General features: G+C 41.0%; 1 protein-coding gene across 7 annotated transcripts in view; it reads left to right on the top strand.

The window, feature by feature from the left end:
• Window positions 1-18,118, top strand: part of LOC132872214 (probable E3 ubiquitin-protein ligase HECTD4) — an 868,395-nt gene extending 850,277 nt beyond the window's left edge. For all 7 annotated transcript variants that reach the window (XM_060906858.1, XM_060906861.1, XM_060906860.1 and 4 more), the window contains exons 75-76: window positions 5,629-5,851; window positions 14,199-18,118. In XM_060906858.1, coding sequence (XP_060762841.1) covers window positions 5,629-5,851; window positions 14,199-14,335 — 360 coding nt within the window. In that variant the 3' untranslated portion in view covers window positions 14,336-18,118. The remainder of the gene's footprint in view (window positions 1-5,628; window positions 5,852-14,198) is intronic.
• The last annotated feature ends 898 nt before the right edge of the window (window positions 18,119-19,016 follow it).

The following is a 19,016-nucleotide window of genomic DNA, read 5'->3' on the forward strand; positions in this document are numbered from 1 at the left end:
TAACCTGGAACAGCCATCACTGAACAGAGGTGGTTGTCTAAGACACCATTTATCAGCCACCTACAATGCAGTCCTTGGCACACTTCCCAGACAACTGAATGCACCCCAAAACCCAGCTGTTTTCAGTGATTCACAGGAGGACAGAGAGAACCAACAAACAATGGTTTGACAATCACCCCAACGAGACTCTAGGCCGTTCACACCCAGCCCCCAGTGACACTCAGGATGACTCAACGACACCTTAGGATTGCTTTTCATCCATGAGAGGATAAATACCTGATACTCCCTATTAGTCAGACAGAACTGAAGAAGCCTTTCGGATAAGAGGTGAAACGTCTTCAAGAATCTTCAAGCAAGTCCAGTTGCTCTCTTTTACCACCCACAGTTTACTATGACCTGGATGACTGAGAATCTTCACAGACATCTCTCTACTTAATAGTAGACATTCTGACATTTCACATTCTTAAAGTAGAAATCCTAACTGACCTAAGGCAGAGTATGTTTTCTAGGATTAAATGTTAGAAATTGTGAAAAAATGAGTGTAAATGTATTTGGCTAAGGTGTATGTAAACTTCTGACTTCAACTGTAATCATATACCTTCCTCTTTTACTTTGGAATTGGCATTTTGGCTTGAAGTATTTATTTATTTTTTCTTCAAAGTACACTGCCTGGCCAAAAAAAAAAGTCACCATTTGGATTTAAATAAGCAAATACTGAAGAGCCATGGATTGGATAATTACTGTTGATTAATATTTCAGCTGGCAACAATTCTTTTAACCCTAAGTGATGCAGTGAGTATCTTCTCATTTCTGAAGAACCATGTCTGAAGTTGTATCCTCTGGTCATGGAAAATGTTACTGTGCACACCATCCATTATCTGTAGCCGCTTATCCTGTTCTACAGGGTCGCAGGCAAGCTGGAGCCTATCCCAGCTGACTATGGGCGAAAGGCGGCGGGGTACACCCTGGACAAGTTGCCAGGTTATCGCAGGGCTGACATAGAGACAAACAACCATTCACACTCACATCTATGGTCAATTTAGAGCCACCAATTAGCCTGCATGCCTTTGGACTGTGGGGGAAACCGGAGCACCTGGAGGAAACCCATGCAGACACAGGGAACTCCACACAAAAAGGCCCTCGCCGGCTGCTGGGCTCGAACCCAGGACCTTCTTGCTGTGAGGCGACAGTGCTAACCACTACACACACACACACACACACACACATATATATATATATATATATATATATATATATATATATATATATATATAAAATGTGTCTGTGTGTATATATATATATATATATATATATATTTTTTTTTTTTTTTCAAACCAATTTTTTTCCCACAAATTTAAATGTCTTAAATACACATTAACATGAATCCAACATATTGTAGTGAACGGATAAATGGAGGCAGAAGATGTTATCTTTCAGTCAGCAATGCACACATTCAGGACACACAGGAGCTCTCTCAGGCTGTGCACCGGTTCACTCACAGCACGAGACTAGCCTAGACCTGTCCCTCCAAGCCTCCTGTACACAAAGAGGAGGACCCGCCCCTATCGCTGCTGTGCCAATCACGAGGCCGCATGTTACAGGCTGGCTCTCTCAGGTTCCCTGTGATTGGCCGAACCTATTCAGTCCCCAGCTGACTAAGATTCCAGACACAAGACGCACCCTGCAATATTATTGAAAAGAAGATACCTTTGTAAAAAAAAAAAGATCAAATAACAAATTTAAAAAATAACGACATTTAGTTCCCCAACGAACCCTTTTGAAATCTTTTTTGCAAGATATTCCTGGTCTAAACCACTGCAGCTCCTATCCACAACAGCCAGTACTGAGGCCAGTATATTATTATGCCAAGTGTATGGACATTGTTATGAGCGAAAATGGATCGTTTTGTAGCTCGACCAAAAAACTCCACAAGCTTAAGAGAGATATCCTCCACCTCAGAAACCACCAATGAAAATGCAAGCGGTGAGGCTGCACCTGCTGCTGATGTAGCAGCTGATAAGGGTAAGTGCAATCGAGAGAAGACCCGAAAATGTACAGATAATTATCTGAAGTTTGGATTTACCTCAAAGGAGACAGATGGCATTGAATTACCAATGTGTGTCATTTGCTCTACTGTGCTGTGCAGGTTGGCAGATGCATTTGCATTACAATTGGAGGAATCAACAGACGTGTCAAAGGACGCACAGCTTCTAGCGTTTGTGCGGTTTGTCGATTAAAAGGAAATGCAGGAGGAATTTTTGTTTTGTAAGCGGCTTCCTGAACGTGCAACTAGTTCTGAAATCTTCAAAGTGATTTTTTTTTTCAGAGAAAATGACATTCCATGGGCAAAATGTATTGCGCTGTGCAGCGACGGTGCAAGAGCCATGGCTGGTTTAAAAAGTGGACTAATCGCACTTGTAAGGGATGTGGCTCCGCAAGTGATTTGGACGCACTGCATGCTGCACAGGGAGTCACTTGTTGCCAAAGACATGAGTGCGGAAATGTCAGATGTCATGGACTCGGTCGTGAAAGTTGTCAATATAGTCAAGAAGAGTGCTTTGCAAATGTGTCTCTTCTCTAATCTCTGTGCTGCTGAGGGAGAATAACACACTGTGCTACTGTACCACTCTGAGGTTCGATGGCTTTCACGTGGAACAGTGTTGTCACGTGTTGGAATTACACATGTCTATTTGGGAGTTTTTACTTCTCCAAAAGCGCATAGAGTTGGATGCACTTTTCAGTGACAATGTCTGGGTCACCAAACTTGCATATCTTGCTGACATTTTTGCTGAGCTAAACAAACTTAACAGTTCTACGCAAGGTCGCAATACACATGCCATTCAGCTGTATGACAGAATGGAAGGCTTTCTAAAAAAAAAAAAAAATCAGAAGATGGAGGGAGCACGTCGAGGAGGGAATATTTTCCATGTTTCCATCAGTGGATGAGCTGGGAGATTCTGCTGTGCTCTCGCCTCCTGTAACACGTGCAATTCTTGCGCACTTGGAGGTGCTCGAGGGACAATTTAGGAACTACTTTTCTGAGGCTGACTCCTGGCGGAGGGACAAGACATGGATACAGTTTCCATTCAGAGACAACGCAGCAGAGGACACACGCCTGACAGTGACAGAGGAGGATCAGCTCATTGAACTATCCACTGACAGTAGGTTCAGAAACATATATGAAACTAAACCACTGGATCTCTTGCCAGAAAGACTTTCCACAATTGGCAGCAAAAGCTATGATGAGCCTTTTGCCCTTTGCAACAACATATCTTTGTGAAAGTGGATTTTCCTCACTCACCTACCTGAAAAACAAATACAGATCAAGACTGCAGCCTGAGGCTGATATGACCCTGTGCCTGACAACCTCCATCCATCCAAGGTTAGATAAGTTGTGTGCTACTCATCAGGGTCAGACATCTCACTAATGTGGGAGTATGTACAATATGCCATCCAAAGATGGCTTGAGGATTCACTGTCCCTTCTACATGAATCTGTGAATTATTTTAATAGCTCAGAGTTGTATGCAAGATGTACGTTTATAAATGGCAGTGGCACGGCCACCCTGTACCTTGCACATGTTTAAAATAAAAACATGAATATATGAAACTGTGTATTATTTGAATAGCTTCGAATTGAATGCACAATAACAGGGTAGCTATGTTTATACATGGCATTAGGCCCAGTTTGATATAAAACACAATTTTATACAATATATATACAGTGGTGCTTGAAAGTTTGTGAACCCTTTAGAATTTTCTATATTTCTGCATAAATATGACCTAAAACAACATCAGATTTTCACACAAGTCCTAAAAATAGATAAAGAGAACCCAGTTAAACAAATGAGACAAAAATATTATACTTGGTCATTTATTTATTGAGGAAAATAATCCAATATTACATATCTGTGAGTGGCAAAAGTATGTGAACCTCTAGGATTAGCAGTTAATTTGAAGGTGAAATTAGAGTCAGGTGTTTTCAATCAATGGGATGACCATCAGGTGTGAGTGGGCACCCTGTTTTATTTAAAGAACAGGGATCTATCAAAGTCTGATCTTCACAACACATGTTTGTGGAAGTGTATCATGGCACGAACAAAGGAGATTTCTGAGGACCTCAGAAAAAGTGTTGTTGATGCTTATCAGGCAGGAAAAGGTTACAAAACCATCTCTAAAGAGTTTGGACTCCTCCAATCCACAGTCAGACAGATTGTGTACAAATGGAGGAAATTCAAGACCATTGTTACCCTCCCCAGGAGTGGTCGACCAACAAAGATCACTCCAAGAGCAAGGCGTGTAATAGTCGGCGAGGTCGCAAAGGACCCCAGGGTAACTTCTAAGCAACTGAAGGCCTCTCTCACATTGGCTAATGTTAATGTTCATGAGTCCACCATCAGGAGAACACTGAACAACAATGGTGTTCATGGCAGGGTTGCAAGGAGAAAGCCACTGCTCTCCAAAAAGAACATTGCTGCTCATCTGCAGTTTGCTAAAGATCACGTGGACAAGCCAGAAAGCTATTGGAAGAATATTTTGGGGACGGATGAGACCAAAATAGAACTTCTGGTTTAAATGAGAAGCATTATGTTTGGAGAAAGGAAAACACTGCATTCCAGCATAAGAACCTTATCCCATGTGTGAAACATGGTGGTGGGCCTGTTTTGTATCATGGTTTGGGCCTGTTTTGCTGCATCTGGGCCAGGACGGCTTGCCATCAGTGATGGAACAAATAATTCTGAATTATACCAGCGAATTCTAAAGGAAAATGTCAGGACATCTGTCCATGAACTGAATCTCAAGAGAAGGTGGGTCATGCAGCAAGACGACGACCCTAAGCACACAAGTCGTTCTACCAAAGAATGGTTAAAGAAGAATAAAGTTAATGTTTTGGAATGGCCAAGTCAAAGTCCTGACCTTAATCCAATCAAAATGTTGTGGAAGGACCTGAAGCGAGCAGTTCATGTGAGGAAACCCACTAACATCCCAGAGTTGAAGCTGTTCTGTACGGAGGAACAGGCTAAAATTCTTCCAAGCCGGTGTGCAGGACTGATCAACAGTTACCGCAAACGTTTAGTTGCAGTTATCGCTGCACAAGGGGGTCACACCAGATACTGAAAGCAAAGGTTCACATACTTTTGCCACTCACAGATATGTAATATTGGATCATTTTCCTCAATAAATAAATGACCAAGTATAATATTTTTGTCTCATTTGTTTAACTGGGTTCTCTTTATCTACTTTTAGGACTTGTGTGAAACTCTGATGTTTTAGGTCATATTTATGCAGAAATATAGAAAATTTTAAAGGGTTGACAAACTTTCAAGCACCACTGTAGTAGGGGGTCCCTGCTCCATCTCTCCATCAGTTTGGGGGTCCTTGGCCTGAAAAACATTGAAGACCCCTGGCCCAAGTTCTTTTGAAACACTGTCATGGCAAATGCATTCTATCATGAAAGCTTAAAGGTGATCCAATTAAATATTAGAGGGTATGACTTTGTTTTTTGGCTGGCCAGTGTATGTATTGCTATTACAACAAACAGCTACTATATCTAACCCACTGTCTGCAAGTCCCCAGGCAAAAATACTTTCTAAACTCCTTTTTCATCACAACTTGAACACACCTTCAGGCTCATACAATGTATCAAGTGGGGCTGATGGAGACTGACCAGCATATTGAGTTCTTCTGGACAGCACTGGAGATGTTTACACAGGAAGAGCTCTGTAAATTCATTAAGTTTGCCTGCAATCAGGAGCGGATACCCTTTACTTGCCCCTGCAAGGATGGTGGGCCAGACACTGCTCATGTGCCTCCTTATCCCATGAAAATTGCCCCACCAGATGGCGCAGTGGGTATGTATAATATACAGCTTTCTGTGTTTCTGTCTCATCTCATCTCATTATCTGTAGCCGCTTTATCCTGTTCTACAGGGTCGCAGGCAAGCTGGACTATCCCAGCTGACTATGGGCGAAAGGCGGGGTACACCCTGGACAAGTCGCCAGGTCATCACAGGGCTGACACATAGACACAGACAACCATTCATACTCACATTCACACCTACGGTCAATTTAGAGTCACCAGTTAACCTAACCTGCATGTCTTTGGACTGTGGGGGAAACCGGAGCACCCGGAGGAAACCCACGCAGACACGGGGAGAGCATGCAAACTCCGCACAGAAAGGCCCTCGCCGGCCACGGGGCTCGAACCCAGACCTTCTTGCTGTGAGGCAACAGCGCTAACCACTACACCACCGTGCCGCCCGTGTTTCTTTGTGAATGTCATTTTTTTTTTTTTGGTAGTGCCCATTTGTTTTACAGTAGGTGTGCTTCTGAAGAAGTTCTGATAATAGGCTCGTTAAACAGTAGGGGTTTCTGCATATGCATGGTCAGGAATACAGTACCAGTCAAAAAAGTTTGGACATGCCTACTAATTCATTGTTTTGTTTTTTTTGGGGGGGTTCTGTATTTTAACCATTTTCTACATTGTAGAACAATACTGAAGACATCAAGTTTATGAAATAATATGGAATTATGTGATAAACAAAAAAGTGTCAAAGGTTCATATTTTAGATTCTTCAAAGTAGTCACCGTTTACCTTGATGATGCTTTGCACACTATTGGCATTATCTTAACCAGCTCCATGAGGTAGTCACCTGGAATGCTTTTCAATTAACAGATGTGCCTTGCCAAAAGTTACAGGGTGTCTACAGGTTTGTCCAAGTTAAATTTAAGACTTTTTAAGACCATGTTCCAAAAAAAATTAAGACCAAATCTAAAGTCACGCAAAAACCTACTCTTTTGAAAAAAAAAAAACCTATATAATTTAATGTAACTTATTGTTCTTGTAAACATTCACCAGAAAACACTATTCTAGTAGTACTTCATTTCTTTTCCTTGACAGGCATTCACACTCAGAACACAATATAAGGAGGATAGGATAAACTTGTAACTATGTGACAATCAGAATGCAGTCACAATGTTTGAATCCAAGGCCATCCTTAAAAAAAAATCCGTTTCCTGTCCACCGGGTGAGCAAAAAAATTTTCAGTAGGGAGGGATTTTTTTTAATGGATGGATAAGAAATCGCAATGCTGTGTTTGCTTTTTCTTTCAGTACTTTTTTATTACAAAAGCAGACACATTTAATAAAATGACAGTTTAATCAACTGAAACTTGTACAAAAACTAAGTTAGCATTTTAAATGCTGACTGCAACATTTGCAAAACTTTTACAAAGGTACTTAAAATGTCAGACACAGACTTTTTGTAGTTCTAAATCGACCGTTAGGCCTAGTTCGGATGAAATTACACTATTAAAATGATCACTGAATGATTTGTTTTTCTGAATCTTTACTATTTTGTTGTTCGCTAGAATACCATTTTGTGATTTCACACTTAAGCAAATGTTTGAAAACTCCGGATCTCCTTCCTTCATGGTGGCTGCCATTTTTTTTTTTTTTTTTTTTATGGCGCATGCGCAGAGCTGATTCGACAGGGCTTTCCACAAGCGCCGGCTGCCGGCCATACAGCCGACTACACAATTAAGTCCAGCCGGCTACTTTAATGACTATTATTTTTGTAGCCCACAGGCTCTAAATATTAATTTTCGATTTTAATAAAATTAAATGTTTATCTAACGGACTGACAATAGTGTCAAACTGAACCGCACTCATTTAAGTTGTGATTCGCGCTGTTTGTACTGATAATAACCACAAATTCCCCGCCGACTCGTTGATCAAGGGAGAGTCAGGGAGCAGAGAGGGGCGGGGCTGCTCTCTCTCTCACACGATAGGACTTACACAACAGATCAGACACCGAGTGGTTGTCAAGCACGCGCGTGTCTAGCAACCGGTGGACTCGGAGCCTGCGCGGTATAACTGTGAACATCAAAAACGATTAAACTTTTTCCCCATCCAAAGTGTACCACATTTTAACGATATGACTGAGTAAAATCTCCATAAATTTAAGATTGAAAATTTAAGACCACGGGGTTTGAAATTTAAGACAATTTAAGACTTTTTAATGGCCTTATTTTAGGAAAATTAAATTTAAGACTTTTTAAGGACCCGCGGCCACCCTGAGTTAATCAGTGGAACTTCTTGCCTCCTTAATGCATTTGGAGATTACCCAACAGTAAACAGTCAGTAATGACTTCCGGTGTAGCGACTAATGGAGTAGGATGCGTTTCTCCAAGCTCCTGCAGCAACCTTTAAAAAAAAAAAAAAAACTATTTTAGGTACACCTTTTGTATCCCTACTAGCCAACGGCGTTAATTATAATGTGTTCACCATTATAATTTGAATTTAACGCCATCTTTTTGCCGATTAAAATGCCGCCAAAACCTAAAGTACCTGTACAACCACCGCGGCCTGCTTCGCACATTGCATCCCCGCCTCGTAGTGACTCCCCTTCTGGTCTGGCCGAAGCCGCAGGCGGCGCTGCTTTCCACGATTTTAAGGCCGAGCTACTCTCGTCACTCCGTGTTGAGATATCGGCTATTTTTAAAACTGAGCTTCAGGCTGCCTTGACCGAAAACTTGTCAATTATAAAGACTGAGCTACAGGCAGTGAAGTCTGAATTATCTAGTAGCATTACAAACATCCAGTCCGATGTGTGCACTCTGAAGACTACCGTAGGTGAAATGGAGACATCGCTGTCCTCCTGCGCCGACGACATTACTACCTTACAGGCTAAAGTGGAGCATCTGACAACTGAACTGACGAGATTGGACAATAAATGCGAAGATTTGGAGGCGAGATCGCGGCGCAATAGCATACGGCTAGTGGGCATTCCCGAAGATTTTTCTACCTCCTTTACTGCTACAGCTGTTTCCTCTCTGCTCAAGGAGGCTTTTAAGCTTGAGAAGGAGCCTCTCGTGGACCGCGCTCATCGTACTCTCCAGCCGAAGCCTGGAGAGCCCCCTCGCCCCATAATCGCTCGTTTGCACTACTATACAGACTGTGTGGACATACTGCGCCGAGCCAGGGCTCAGCAACGGATCAAGATTGGAGACATGAGTTTTTCTGTCTTCTCCCGACCACACTCCAAGGACGGCCCGTGCCCGAGCCTCCTTTAATGAGGTCCGACGCCGACTCCGCGAAATACCGGGGATTCGCTTTGGTTTGCTGTACCCGGGGCGCCTCCGGGTCACTCATAACGGTGCAGAGAAGGAGTTTAAATCACCAGAAGAGGCCGGCGCATTCATCAGATCGCTCAATAGTGAGAGAACCGAGAAATGATGATACACAACCTTGAGGAAGCAGTGTTAGTTAATATTGACAGTTATTACTTTATTTCATTTGTTTCCTCTTTCCTTCTTTCTTTACTATTCTCATATACGCACACTGTGGTTTTCAGTTTTCACTTCAACTTGTGCAACTAAGTGCAATGGGGTGGGGGGTTCAATCTGTGTGTTTTCTTTTTTGTTTTATTTTGTTGTTTTGTTTTTGCGCCCCCCCCCCCCCCCCCTTCCCTCCCCTCCCCTCCCCTCCCCTCCCCTCCCTTCCCCTCCCTGGGGGTCCGCATTCAGTCTATTTCTATCTCTAGGAACTTAACATATGTCCACCAACGCTCGTACTTCTGATATTCCACATAATGGGTCCTCTGTGAGATTTTTGAGCTGGAATATTAAAGGCATGGGGAGTCCAATTAAGAGATCAAGGATATTTGCTCATTTGAAACGTCTTAAAGCTGACCTAGTGTTTCTGCAGGAAACCCACATGCTCAAAGATCAGGTCAGACTTAAATGTTCCTGGGTTTCTGAGGTGTTTCACTCTAATTTCAACTCTAAAGCCAGGGGGGGTTGCTATTTTAATTGGTAAGTCAATTCAGTTTTCAGCTTCTAAGGTGATATCAGACAAAAACGGCAGATACTTAATTGTTACAGGCACGCTATTCCATACTCCCGTTTTATTAGTTAACATATATGCCCCCAATTTTGATGATCCACACTTTATGAATAAACTTTTTGAATGTCTTCCCTCATTGAACAACAGCCTGCTTATAATTGGAGGGGACATGAATTGTGTAATTGATCCCAACCTAGACCGCTCCAACCCACGAACTCTGACCCCTTCTTTAATGTCGAGGTCACTTTCAGATTTTATGTCCAAGAACAGTTGCATTGATCCTTGGAGATTTTATAACCCTTGTACCAAGGAATATTCATTTTTTTTCTCAGATGCATCAGTCTTTCTCTCGGATTGATTATTATTTTATTGATGCTAAACTAATTCCCAAAGTACTGTCTGTCAATTACCACCCGATTGTTATTTCTGACCACGCTCCTCTTTCTTTAGATATTCAGTTCTCTTCACAACCCCGGTACTCTACACCTTGGAGGTTCAATACATTACTTCTCTCAGATGATAAGTTCACCGAATTTATTGCAACTAAAATTGATTATATCTCTATAAATCAAAATGATATGGAACCTATTTCTTGTTCTCTGCTGTGGGAATCATTAAAAGCATACTTGCGGGGACAAATTATTTCCTACTCTGCCCACTTGAATAAGTCCCGTAAAACCAAATTGCAAGAACTTTCTATCAATATCACCAAATTGGACCAACAACTCGCTACTTGCCCCTCTCCCAGTTTACTTAAACAACGTGTTGATTTACAGACTGAATTTGATCTCATCACCACCAGTGATGCAGAGCGACTTCTCTTCCGATCACGCTCCACATATTATGAACATGGCGACAAGGCAAGTCGGCTCCTGGCTCATCAGCTACGTCGCCAGGCAGCCTCACGTATGATCCCTCAGATAAAAGATTCATCTGGCTCATTGCATAAGGATCCCACTACCATTAATTCTGTTTTTCACTCATTTTACTCCTCTTTATATACGTCTGAATCTCCACCTGACACCACTGTAGTGAATTCATTCCTAGATGGCCTTAATTTTCCTGTGTTAAGCTTAGATGCTGCTAAAAAAACTTGACTCACCATTAACGGTAGAAGAAATCACTTTCGCTGTGAGTAGCATGCAAAATAGCAAAGCTCCTGGCCCTGATGGATTCCCAGTTGAATTTTTTAAGAGATTTCAGGAAAAACTGCTCCCTTTACTGCATGCTGTTTATAAAGAATCACTGGAACATGGCACTCTCCCTCCCACTTTAAGGCAAGCCTCCATAAGTCTCCTCTTAAAAAAAGATAAGGATCCAAATCTCTGCAGCTCATACAGACCTCTCTCATTAATAAATGTAGATGCTAAGATCCTTGCTAAAGCTTTGGCCTGTCGCCTGGAAAACATTGTACCAACTATTGTCTCATATGAGCAAACTGGATTTGTTAAGGGGCGGCAGTTTTTTTTTTTAATGCCCGCACACTCCTAAATATTATTTACTCTAAAACTACCACAACACCACCCGAAGTAGTAATCTCGGTTGATGCAGAAAAAGCTTTCGACAGGGTTGAATGGGACTATTTATTTACTGTACTAAAGAAATTTAGACTGGGAAATGGGTTCATTTCATGGATACGTCTCCTTTGTACATCTCCACAAGCAAGCATCTCCACTAATGGCATCCAATCCAGTTTTTTTACTCTAACCCGTGGTACCAGACAGGGGTGTCCCCCATCTCCTCTATTGTTCGCACTAGCTATAGAGCCCTTGTCAATCTTTCTGAGGTCCTCCTCAACTTTTAGAGGGATCTCACGATTGGGCACAGAATTTGTCACTTTATGCTGATGATTTATTGTTATATGTCTCAGATCCTGTCCTTTCCATTCCCACAATTTTATCTGCTTTCCAGAGATTTGGATCATTCTCAGGCTATAAAGTGAATATCTCTAAAAGTGAATGCTATCCTATTAATGCTTCAGCATCACAGCTTACACAGTCAGATGTCCCTTTTAAGATGAATCTGTCTGGCTTTAGGTATCTTGGGATCAGCGTTACCAGAACGTTAAAGTCACTTTTTTCTGCTAATTTTTTACCTTTAATGTCTAAAATTAAATCTGACTTCCAAAGATGGAGAAGCTTGCCTCTCTCGTTAATTGGAAGAATTCACGCAGTTAAAATGAGCATCTTGCCCAAATTTCTATTTTTGTTCCATTGTCTCCCACTTTTCCTGCCAAAGCAGTTTTTTAAAACAATTGATCAAACTATTTCTGATTTCCCAGGATCCATAAATCCATACTTCAGAGATGTAAATTCAATGGTGGATTGACACTTCCGAATTTCCAACTGTATTATTGGGCGGCACATATTCATATAACTTCATTTTGGTTCAAATCTACCAATCTGCCATGGTGCAACTTGGAGGCACAGTCATGTGTTTCATCCTCCTTACCTGCTTTACTTACCTCTTCTATTCCATCTAACCTCTCTGGCTTTACAAATAATCAAGTGGTTCACGCCACACTTAAAATTTGGTATCAGTTTAGGAAGCACTTCAAATTTAAGTCAGCATCTACATTAGCTCCTTTACTGAAGAATCATTTATTTCAACCTCCGCTTACAGATTCAGCCTTTCTCGCATGGCATAATAAAGGCCTGAAATGTTTTAAAGACCTTTACAAGGATGGTTTTTTTCGCAGCTTTATAGATCTCTCAAAAGAATTTCATCTCCCACCTTCTCATCTCTTTCGATACTTTCAAATTAGACACTGCGCTAAAGCTTTGTTTCCAGTTTTTCCTTCCTTACCGCCTACTCTACACTGGGAGGTGTTTTTTAAACCGCGATCCACTTCAAAAATCATTTATTTCTAAATTTTATAACGAACTTCTTTCTGTTGATTGCTCACCAGTTACTAAAGTTAAGACTGCCTGGGAAGATGAACTGGATCTAAACTTGGAGGATGACTGGTAGGACACTGCTCTTAAGAAAATTCACACAAGCTCATCCTGTGCTCGTCTCACACTTCTACAGTTTAAAGTACTGTTTAGAGTCCATTTTTCTAAAGCTCGATTGTCTCAAATCTATCCCAGTATTGCTGACAAATGCGACAAATGTCATGCCTCATCCTGCAATTTAACCCATATGTTCTACTCTTGTCCGCTACTCTCTTGCTTCTGGTTGTATTATTTTGATACCATGTCTAAAATACTTTCAGTGACCATAAAAGTCTCCCCCCATGTTGCCATATTGGGGCTCCCAGAGGACCATAACCGGTTTACCTCTCATCAATTGGATATTTTAGCTTTTACTTCCTTACTGGCAAGACGCCACCTTCTACTCCACTGGAAGTCGACTAAAGCTCCCTCGAGTCATCAGTGGCTCAATGACGTCATGTCTTTTCTAAAGTTGGAAAAGATCAGATTTTCAGTGAACGGTAACTCTGCTAAATTTTATAACAAGTGGCTTCCCTTTCTTACATTCTTCCACTCTCTCCAGTCTCTGCCCCCTAACTGACGGACCCTCTCTCTCCCTTTTTACTTATTTTAGGTTGGGGTTTTTTTTTTTGCCTTTTGGTTTTATTTGTACTGTGCAGCTTTAATATTTAATTATTACATAATTGAACTTCGTTTATTTTTTTATCAATTATTTTTATTTTCTTTGAATTGTGTAATGTCTTGTTCTTGTTTGTATGAAAAAAAAATCCTAGGAGGTAGGGATGGTGTGGTACTGAATGTTGATTTGACATTGTTTCCTGTTTTGATGTGCCTTGCCTCCTAATAAAAATATTAATAAAAAAAAAGTCAGTAATAAAATACAGTGGAAAACCCTATTCAACTGAAGTAATCCATATCAAGAACTGCTCAATTAAGTAAAGAGAAACGACAGTCCATCGTTACTTTAAGACATGAAGTGTCTCTTAATTAATAAAAATAAAGAAACACTACTGAATTAGGTGTGTCCAAACTTTTGACTGTACTGGATTTCTAAATAAAGTAATGAACATCCTCACATGCAAGAATAGCTTGATGAATCACATTACCTGCACCATATAAACCTGTATGCAAGGCATACGTACAAAATATGCACAGTCAGTTGATAAATGAGTCCTCAAGTCTTCATATTTTTTGTTGTGTCAGACTGAAGAACTTGCAGCCACATCACCTCACCACACCACATGCTCTCCTCAGCATATAAGAGGAAAATTCTTATATGCTAAGGAGAGCTAGTGCTCTGTTCCCAGCATGATTCATTGTTCAGTTCATTATGACAAGAGAAAGGTTTGATTTAATTTAAATCTGTCCCCATATGTCGTGTCTTTGAATGACGAGTTTGTGTTTTTTTGTGTGATTTTTAGGTTCACCTGACTGCCGTTACATTCGAGTAGAGACCTGCATGTTTATGGTGAAGTTGCCCCAGTATTCTTCTCTTGATGTGATGCTGGAAAAGTTACGTTACGCTATACACTATCGTGAGGACCCTCTGAGTGGCTAAAGGATTCCAAAACACAAGTACACAATCACACAAAAATTCCATACATTCATGTTCACTCCCATCCAGAAATTTTTAGAAAGACTGATTTTGCTGGAAATGTGGACTCTTTGAGTGCTCCTATTTATTTTAGCTTTATTGTTGAAATGTCAGCCCATCTTACCTGCAAAAAGACCATTGTTTCTGCTGTATTGAGTTGAATTACGTTTTTGGGTAGTCCTTAGAGGAACCTGCATGTTATATCTGATGGTAGTAATGCATCATTAGATAATATGGAGAATATGTAGCTGTACTTTTCTTTTCCCATGGTTTCCTATTGTGTACTTCCCTGCACTTTATTGCTGCCACTGATTTTAAATGCTCTTTTTTTTATTGCATTTATAATTTTGTCTTTCATTTTTTGTGACATTTTAACTGCTATCTTTAACAAAAAAAAAAAAATCTGTGCAGTAAGATGTTTTAAGTGGTGGTTGTGGGAATAGGGATAGATTGGGGATGCCAACTTTTTTGGGCACAGCTTAGGTACTTAGGGGAGCTGGCAGCTAGCCCCTTACCAGCTAACCCCTTAGCTGCCAGCTAGCCCTGGCATATAACTCCAGGGCTATGAAGACCAAGACATTCACATACATGTTTAAATTAATAAATCAAATGGCTGAAAATTTCCCGCTTTATAGGATGATGGGGAAAAAAAATTACTTTTAGCATTTGTATCAAAACACTACAACAGCTCTCCCCTACAATCAAAACTTGCCCATGAATACAACATAGTAAGATGCTGGTACTGGAGAATGTTTGAGGAGTTATATATGCATATTGGAGAATGATGAAATCAAGAAATTTTATTTATATACAAAGTTAAGATTTAGCACATTTATTGATGTTTGGGTGGCTACCAAAATTTAATATTTAAATTGACTGATAACAATTGTGCAGTTATTGTGAAATATTGGATGTAATTCTATCTTTGTGGGCATTGCATAACTGCTGTCCACCATTTATTTTTGGTTCTGACTGGTGTTCTTGGCATCTCACCCTTTTGCTGCTTAAAGGACCCATGGCATGGTGGTTTGTTGATGCTTTAAACGGGCTCGTGGAGGTTTCCGGATGTTATATCCGCAGCCTTTCTCGAAATGAACCCTCGGCACGTAGATATAGCCTCCTAGGAGAAAGCCCCATTTCAGCCCTTTTCCCAGTGCGTCGTTTTGCTAATGAGAAGCATGGAGGCGGGGAAGGATAGAGGGTGGGGGCAGGCCATGGGAGAGGGGCTTGACAGTCAACTGTCCGCAATTTAACGCCCCATCATGTAATGCAGAGCAAGCAGACTCACTCTTTTGTCCCTCACAAACAGTCAAACGCCCCAATCACACCTATCACATTCAGGCTGAGCTATAGACAATACTGATACTGATCTACATACTGACAAATTATGGACACGCAAAAATAAATATGAGAAATACATAACATAAGAAATGACCACTAATCAGGTTCCTTCACAAGTCTAAATAAGGGAGTGGGAAAATGTGTGTACAACACTAGTAGTATAGTAGTATAGTGTTTGCGTGCACACACATACTCGCTGCTATCAGCGCCTGTAGCCACGCTGCTAAGACAAAACCCCGTTCTTCCTCGGACTCCTTTCGTAAACTCAACGTGACACAGAGAGTGAGAGTGTTCGGAGTGGTAGTTTGCGAACGTATAATACCCTAGGCTTGAACACGCACTCCATAACCAAAGAGGATAGAAGCAGCAACTACAGCAACATATCGCTTATCCAACAGAAGACATGCATTGCGGAGCAATAGTCAAACATAAGCTCATAAGTTACAGTCAATTTCCAGACTAAACTCAGTTTAACAGAGCATGCTGCATGCTTTTTGGTTTTGTAGCGCAGAGTACCTGGCTAACTGCAGGAAGCGGTTAGCTGCACAGCTAATGTAGCCATTGCAAGGCTAACGCACCTATTTTAAAACACGGCAAAACGACTTAACAGTTATACACTTACTTGTTTGGTGTTTGTGGCTGATGCGGCAGGGATGCTTGGTACGGACCCAGGCTTCAGTGACAGTTGATGTGCAAAACCTGCCCTGTACTGTCCCAAGTTGTGGAAACATTCATCAGGAAAATGCTTCCGACAAACATACACCGTCTTAGGTAGACTCGACGGTATATTATTGGAGTAAATAAAATTAAGCCACTGCGTCTTCAGGGGCTCTCCCGTCGGCAGTAAAAACAGACTCCTTTCTGTGTTGTCACATCCATGTACAACGCAATTTCCATGTTTCACTTGCTTAGGTGGTGCCATGTTGTTGTGTCCTCACTACAAAATTGAAGTGACGTATCTATGGTGGCAACTTTTGAGCTGGGCGGGCAATCCATACAGTGGGTGGAAATCCAGAGGGGGGGGCGTGGGGATCATCTCCCTTGCTGACATAGTAAAGGGAAGAGCCTATCAACGTGCCATTCTCAAATGTTGACAAAGGGTGGGCATAGTTTGGTTTACACATTATGACATTTCTAGCCACTGGGGTGACTTAAGAAGGTCAGAGGAACTCATTTTAACGTTAAAAAACCTCAGAAAGTGAAAATTTCATGCCATGGGACCTTTAAATTAGGTTATTCTTCTCAGCCCCCATTCTGGTAGGAAGAGATCTGCATGGTACCATTTATTCTACAGTGTTACTGAGCTTTGGCTTGACTTGCCATTTTTTGTTGTATATATGCTGGACTTGCACAAGAATTCAGTAATTTGTTTATTATATAATAACAATAATAATCATCTAATAATTATTATTGGAGTAACATGGAAGGATAAAAATAGCCAATGAAACCCTGTTTAACATCGCCAATTCCCGACCACTGTCATCGAGGCTCAAATATACTCGTCTCGGGTGGGTAGGTCATGTTGAGAGGATGCCAAAGACCAAGATCCCTCATGGTGTACTGGAGGAAGGTACCCGTCCTATAGGGCGCCCACATCTTCACGATAAGGATGTGCTGAAACGCAATTTGAAGGATTTCAAGATAGAACCCACCAGCTGGGCCAGTACTGCTCATGACAGGCATAGATGGCATGGTTGCCTCCATCAAGGGACCAGACATGACCACCAGAATAACTTGGACAGACTCAAGAGATGACACTCCCACCTCTCAACCACAGATGAATGACTATCTTCACGTGGCATAGTTGGAAATGACTGAAGTTGGTCAGAAACATTATTATTATTATTATTATTATTATTAGCTTATTTATTTTGTTTTTTATTACAATATTTTTACATTTATTTGTTCTGCTTCACATACATAGGAAAAAAAGAGGGGGACAAAAACATGTTTGAACAAGGAACAGTTCTTTGTCTTTTGAGTCCTTTTAAAGCTAGAAATAGTTAGGAACGTGTTAATTATAATCAAGATAGTCTGCTGTTCCTTCTAATGCTTGTGTTTGCAGTGTTTTATTGTGTGTCTTCAATGGAGCCATTGTAACATTGATGCCTCTTGGAGAATGCTACTGAAGACCTTCCCCAGAATGTTCAAAATAGAGTTTAGACTCTGTTTATGCATTTCATTTTGATGTGATTGCTGCTATTAATGATACTCCAGCCGTATTTCTCTTTACCTTTCAGAGGAAGAATATTATGTTTGTCAAAGGTCATCCACAGGAAGAGGGTAAACAAAAGATCTGTGCTGTACATTATCTTGATATTTATTACAGTTATTTATGGTTACATTAAATTTTCTTTCTTACATCTACGCATCTGGAATATATTAGAATGTAATGCAGATGTGTGAATTCCAGTTAAGTAATATTGATTTCACAATTTGTCACAAAATATAAATAAAAAATGTATTGATGTATATTGATGTATGATATTTGTATGCAGATATTTGTTTAAATGTATTGGATTCTGCTTAGCATAATAATAATAAAACAGGGAAAACCATTTAACATTTCATTCATAGCAGTCTGAAGAAATGAAAGCTTAAATATCTCTCAATCTGATGGACAAATCTGGGTTTGGCACATGCCATGAGAACAGAACCTACTGGAATGCATAGTACCAACAGTAAATCTTGGTCTGGGCCTGTTTTTCAGGGTTTCAGCCCCTTACTTTCAGTGAAGGGTGATTTACGTTCATGGCATTTTAGCAGACACACTTATCCAGAGTGATGTCCAACATACCCAGAGCACCCTGGGGAGCAGGTGGGGGTTAGGTGCCTTGCTCAAGTACACTTCACTGGTTGCTGGTCCAGGGACTCGAACCGACAACCTTTTGGTCCCAAAGCTGGTTCTCTAACCATTAGGCCATGGCTTCCCCCAGGTAAAAGGGGGGGGGGTCGTCAGCTAAATTAATTTTATTGCCACATAACATGCTGAGCTTCGACCTGACCAATTGAAGCAACCCCAAGTCATAACACTAACTTGAAAAGCTTGTACAGTGGCCATTGTATGTGCTGGGTGCATCGTTTCATGCACTTCCTTTCTTGCCCTGATGTGCCCATCACTCTGCAATAGTGCTATTTCTGGAAAATCTGGACAAATCAGGGGTGGGTTTCTCGAAAACCTTTTAAAGCGTCTTTAACTCTTAAGATCCATTGTCAAGCTGACATGGTTTTCCTGAACATCATAGCCAAAGTAATCCTTTAGTTTGATGTGAACTTGCGATGGACCTGGACTGCTCTTTCATAA

The sequence above is a fragment of the Neoarius graeffei genome, chromosome 24 (genome assembly GCF_027579695.1).
Source record: "Neoarius graeffei isolate fNeoGra1 chromosome 24, fNeoGra1.pri, whole genome shotgun sequence".
Lineage (NCBI taxonomy): Eukaryota > Metazoa > Chordata > Actinopteri > Siluriformes > Ariidae > Neoarius > Neoarius graeffei.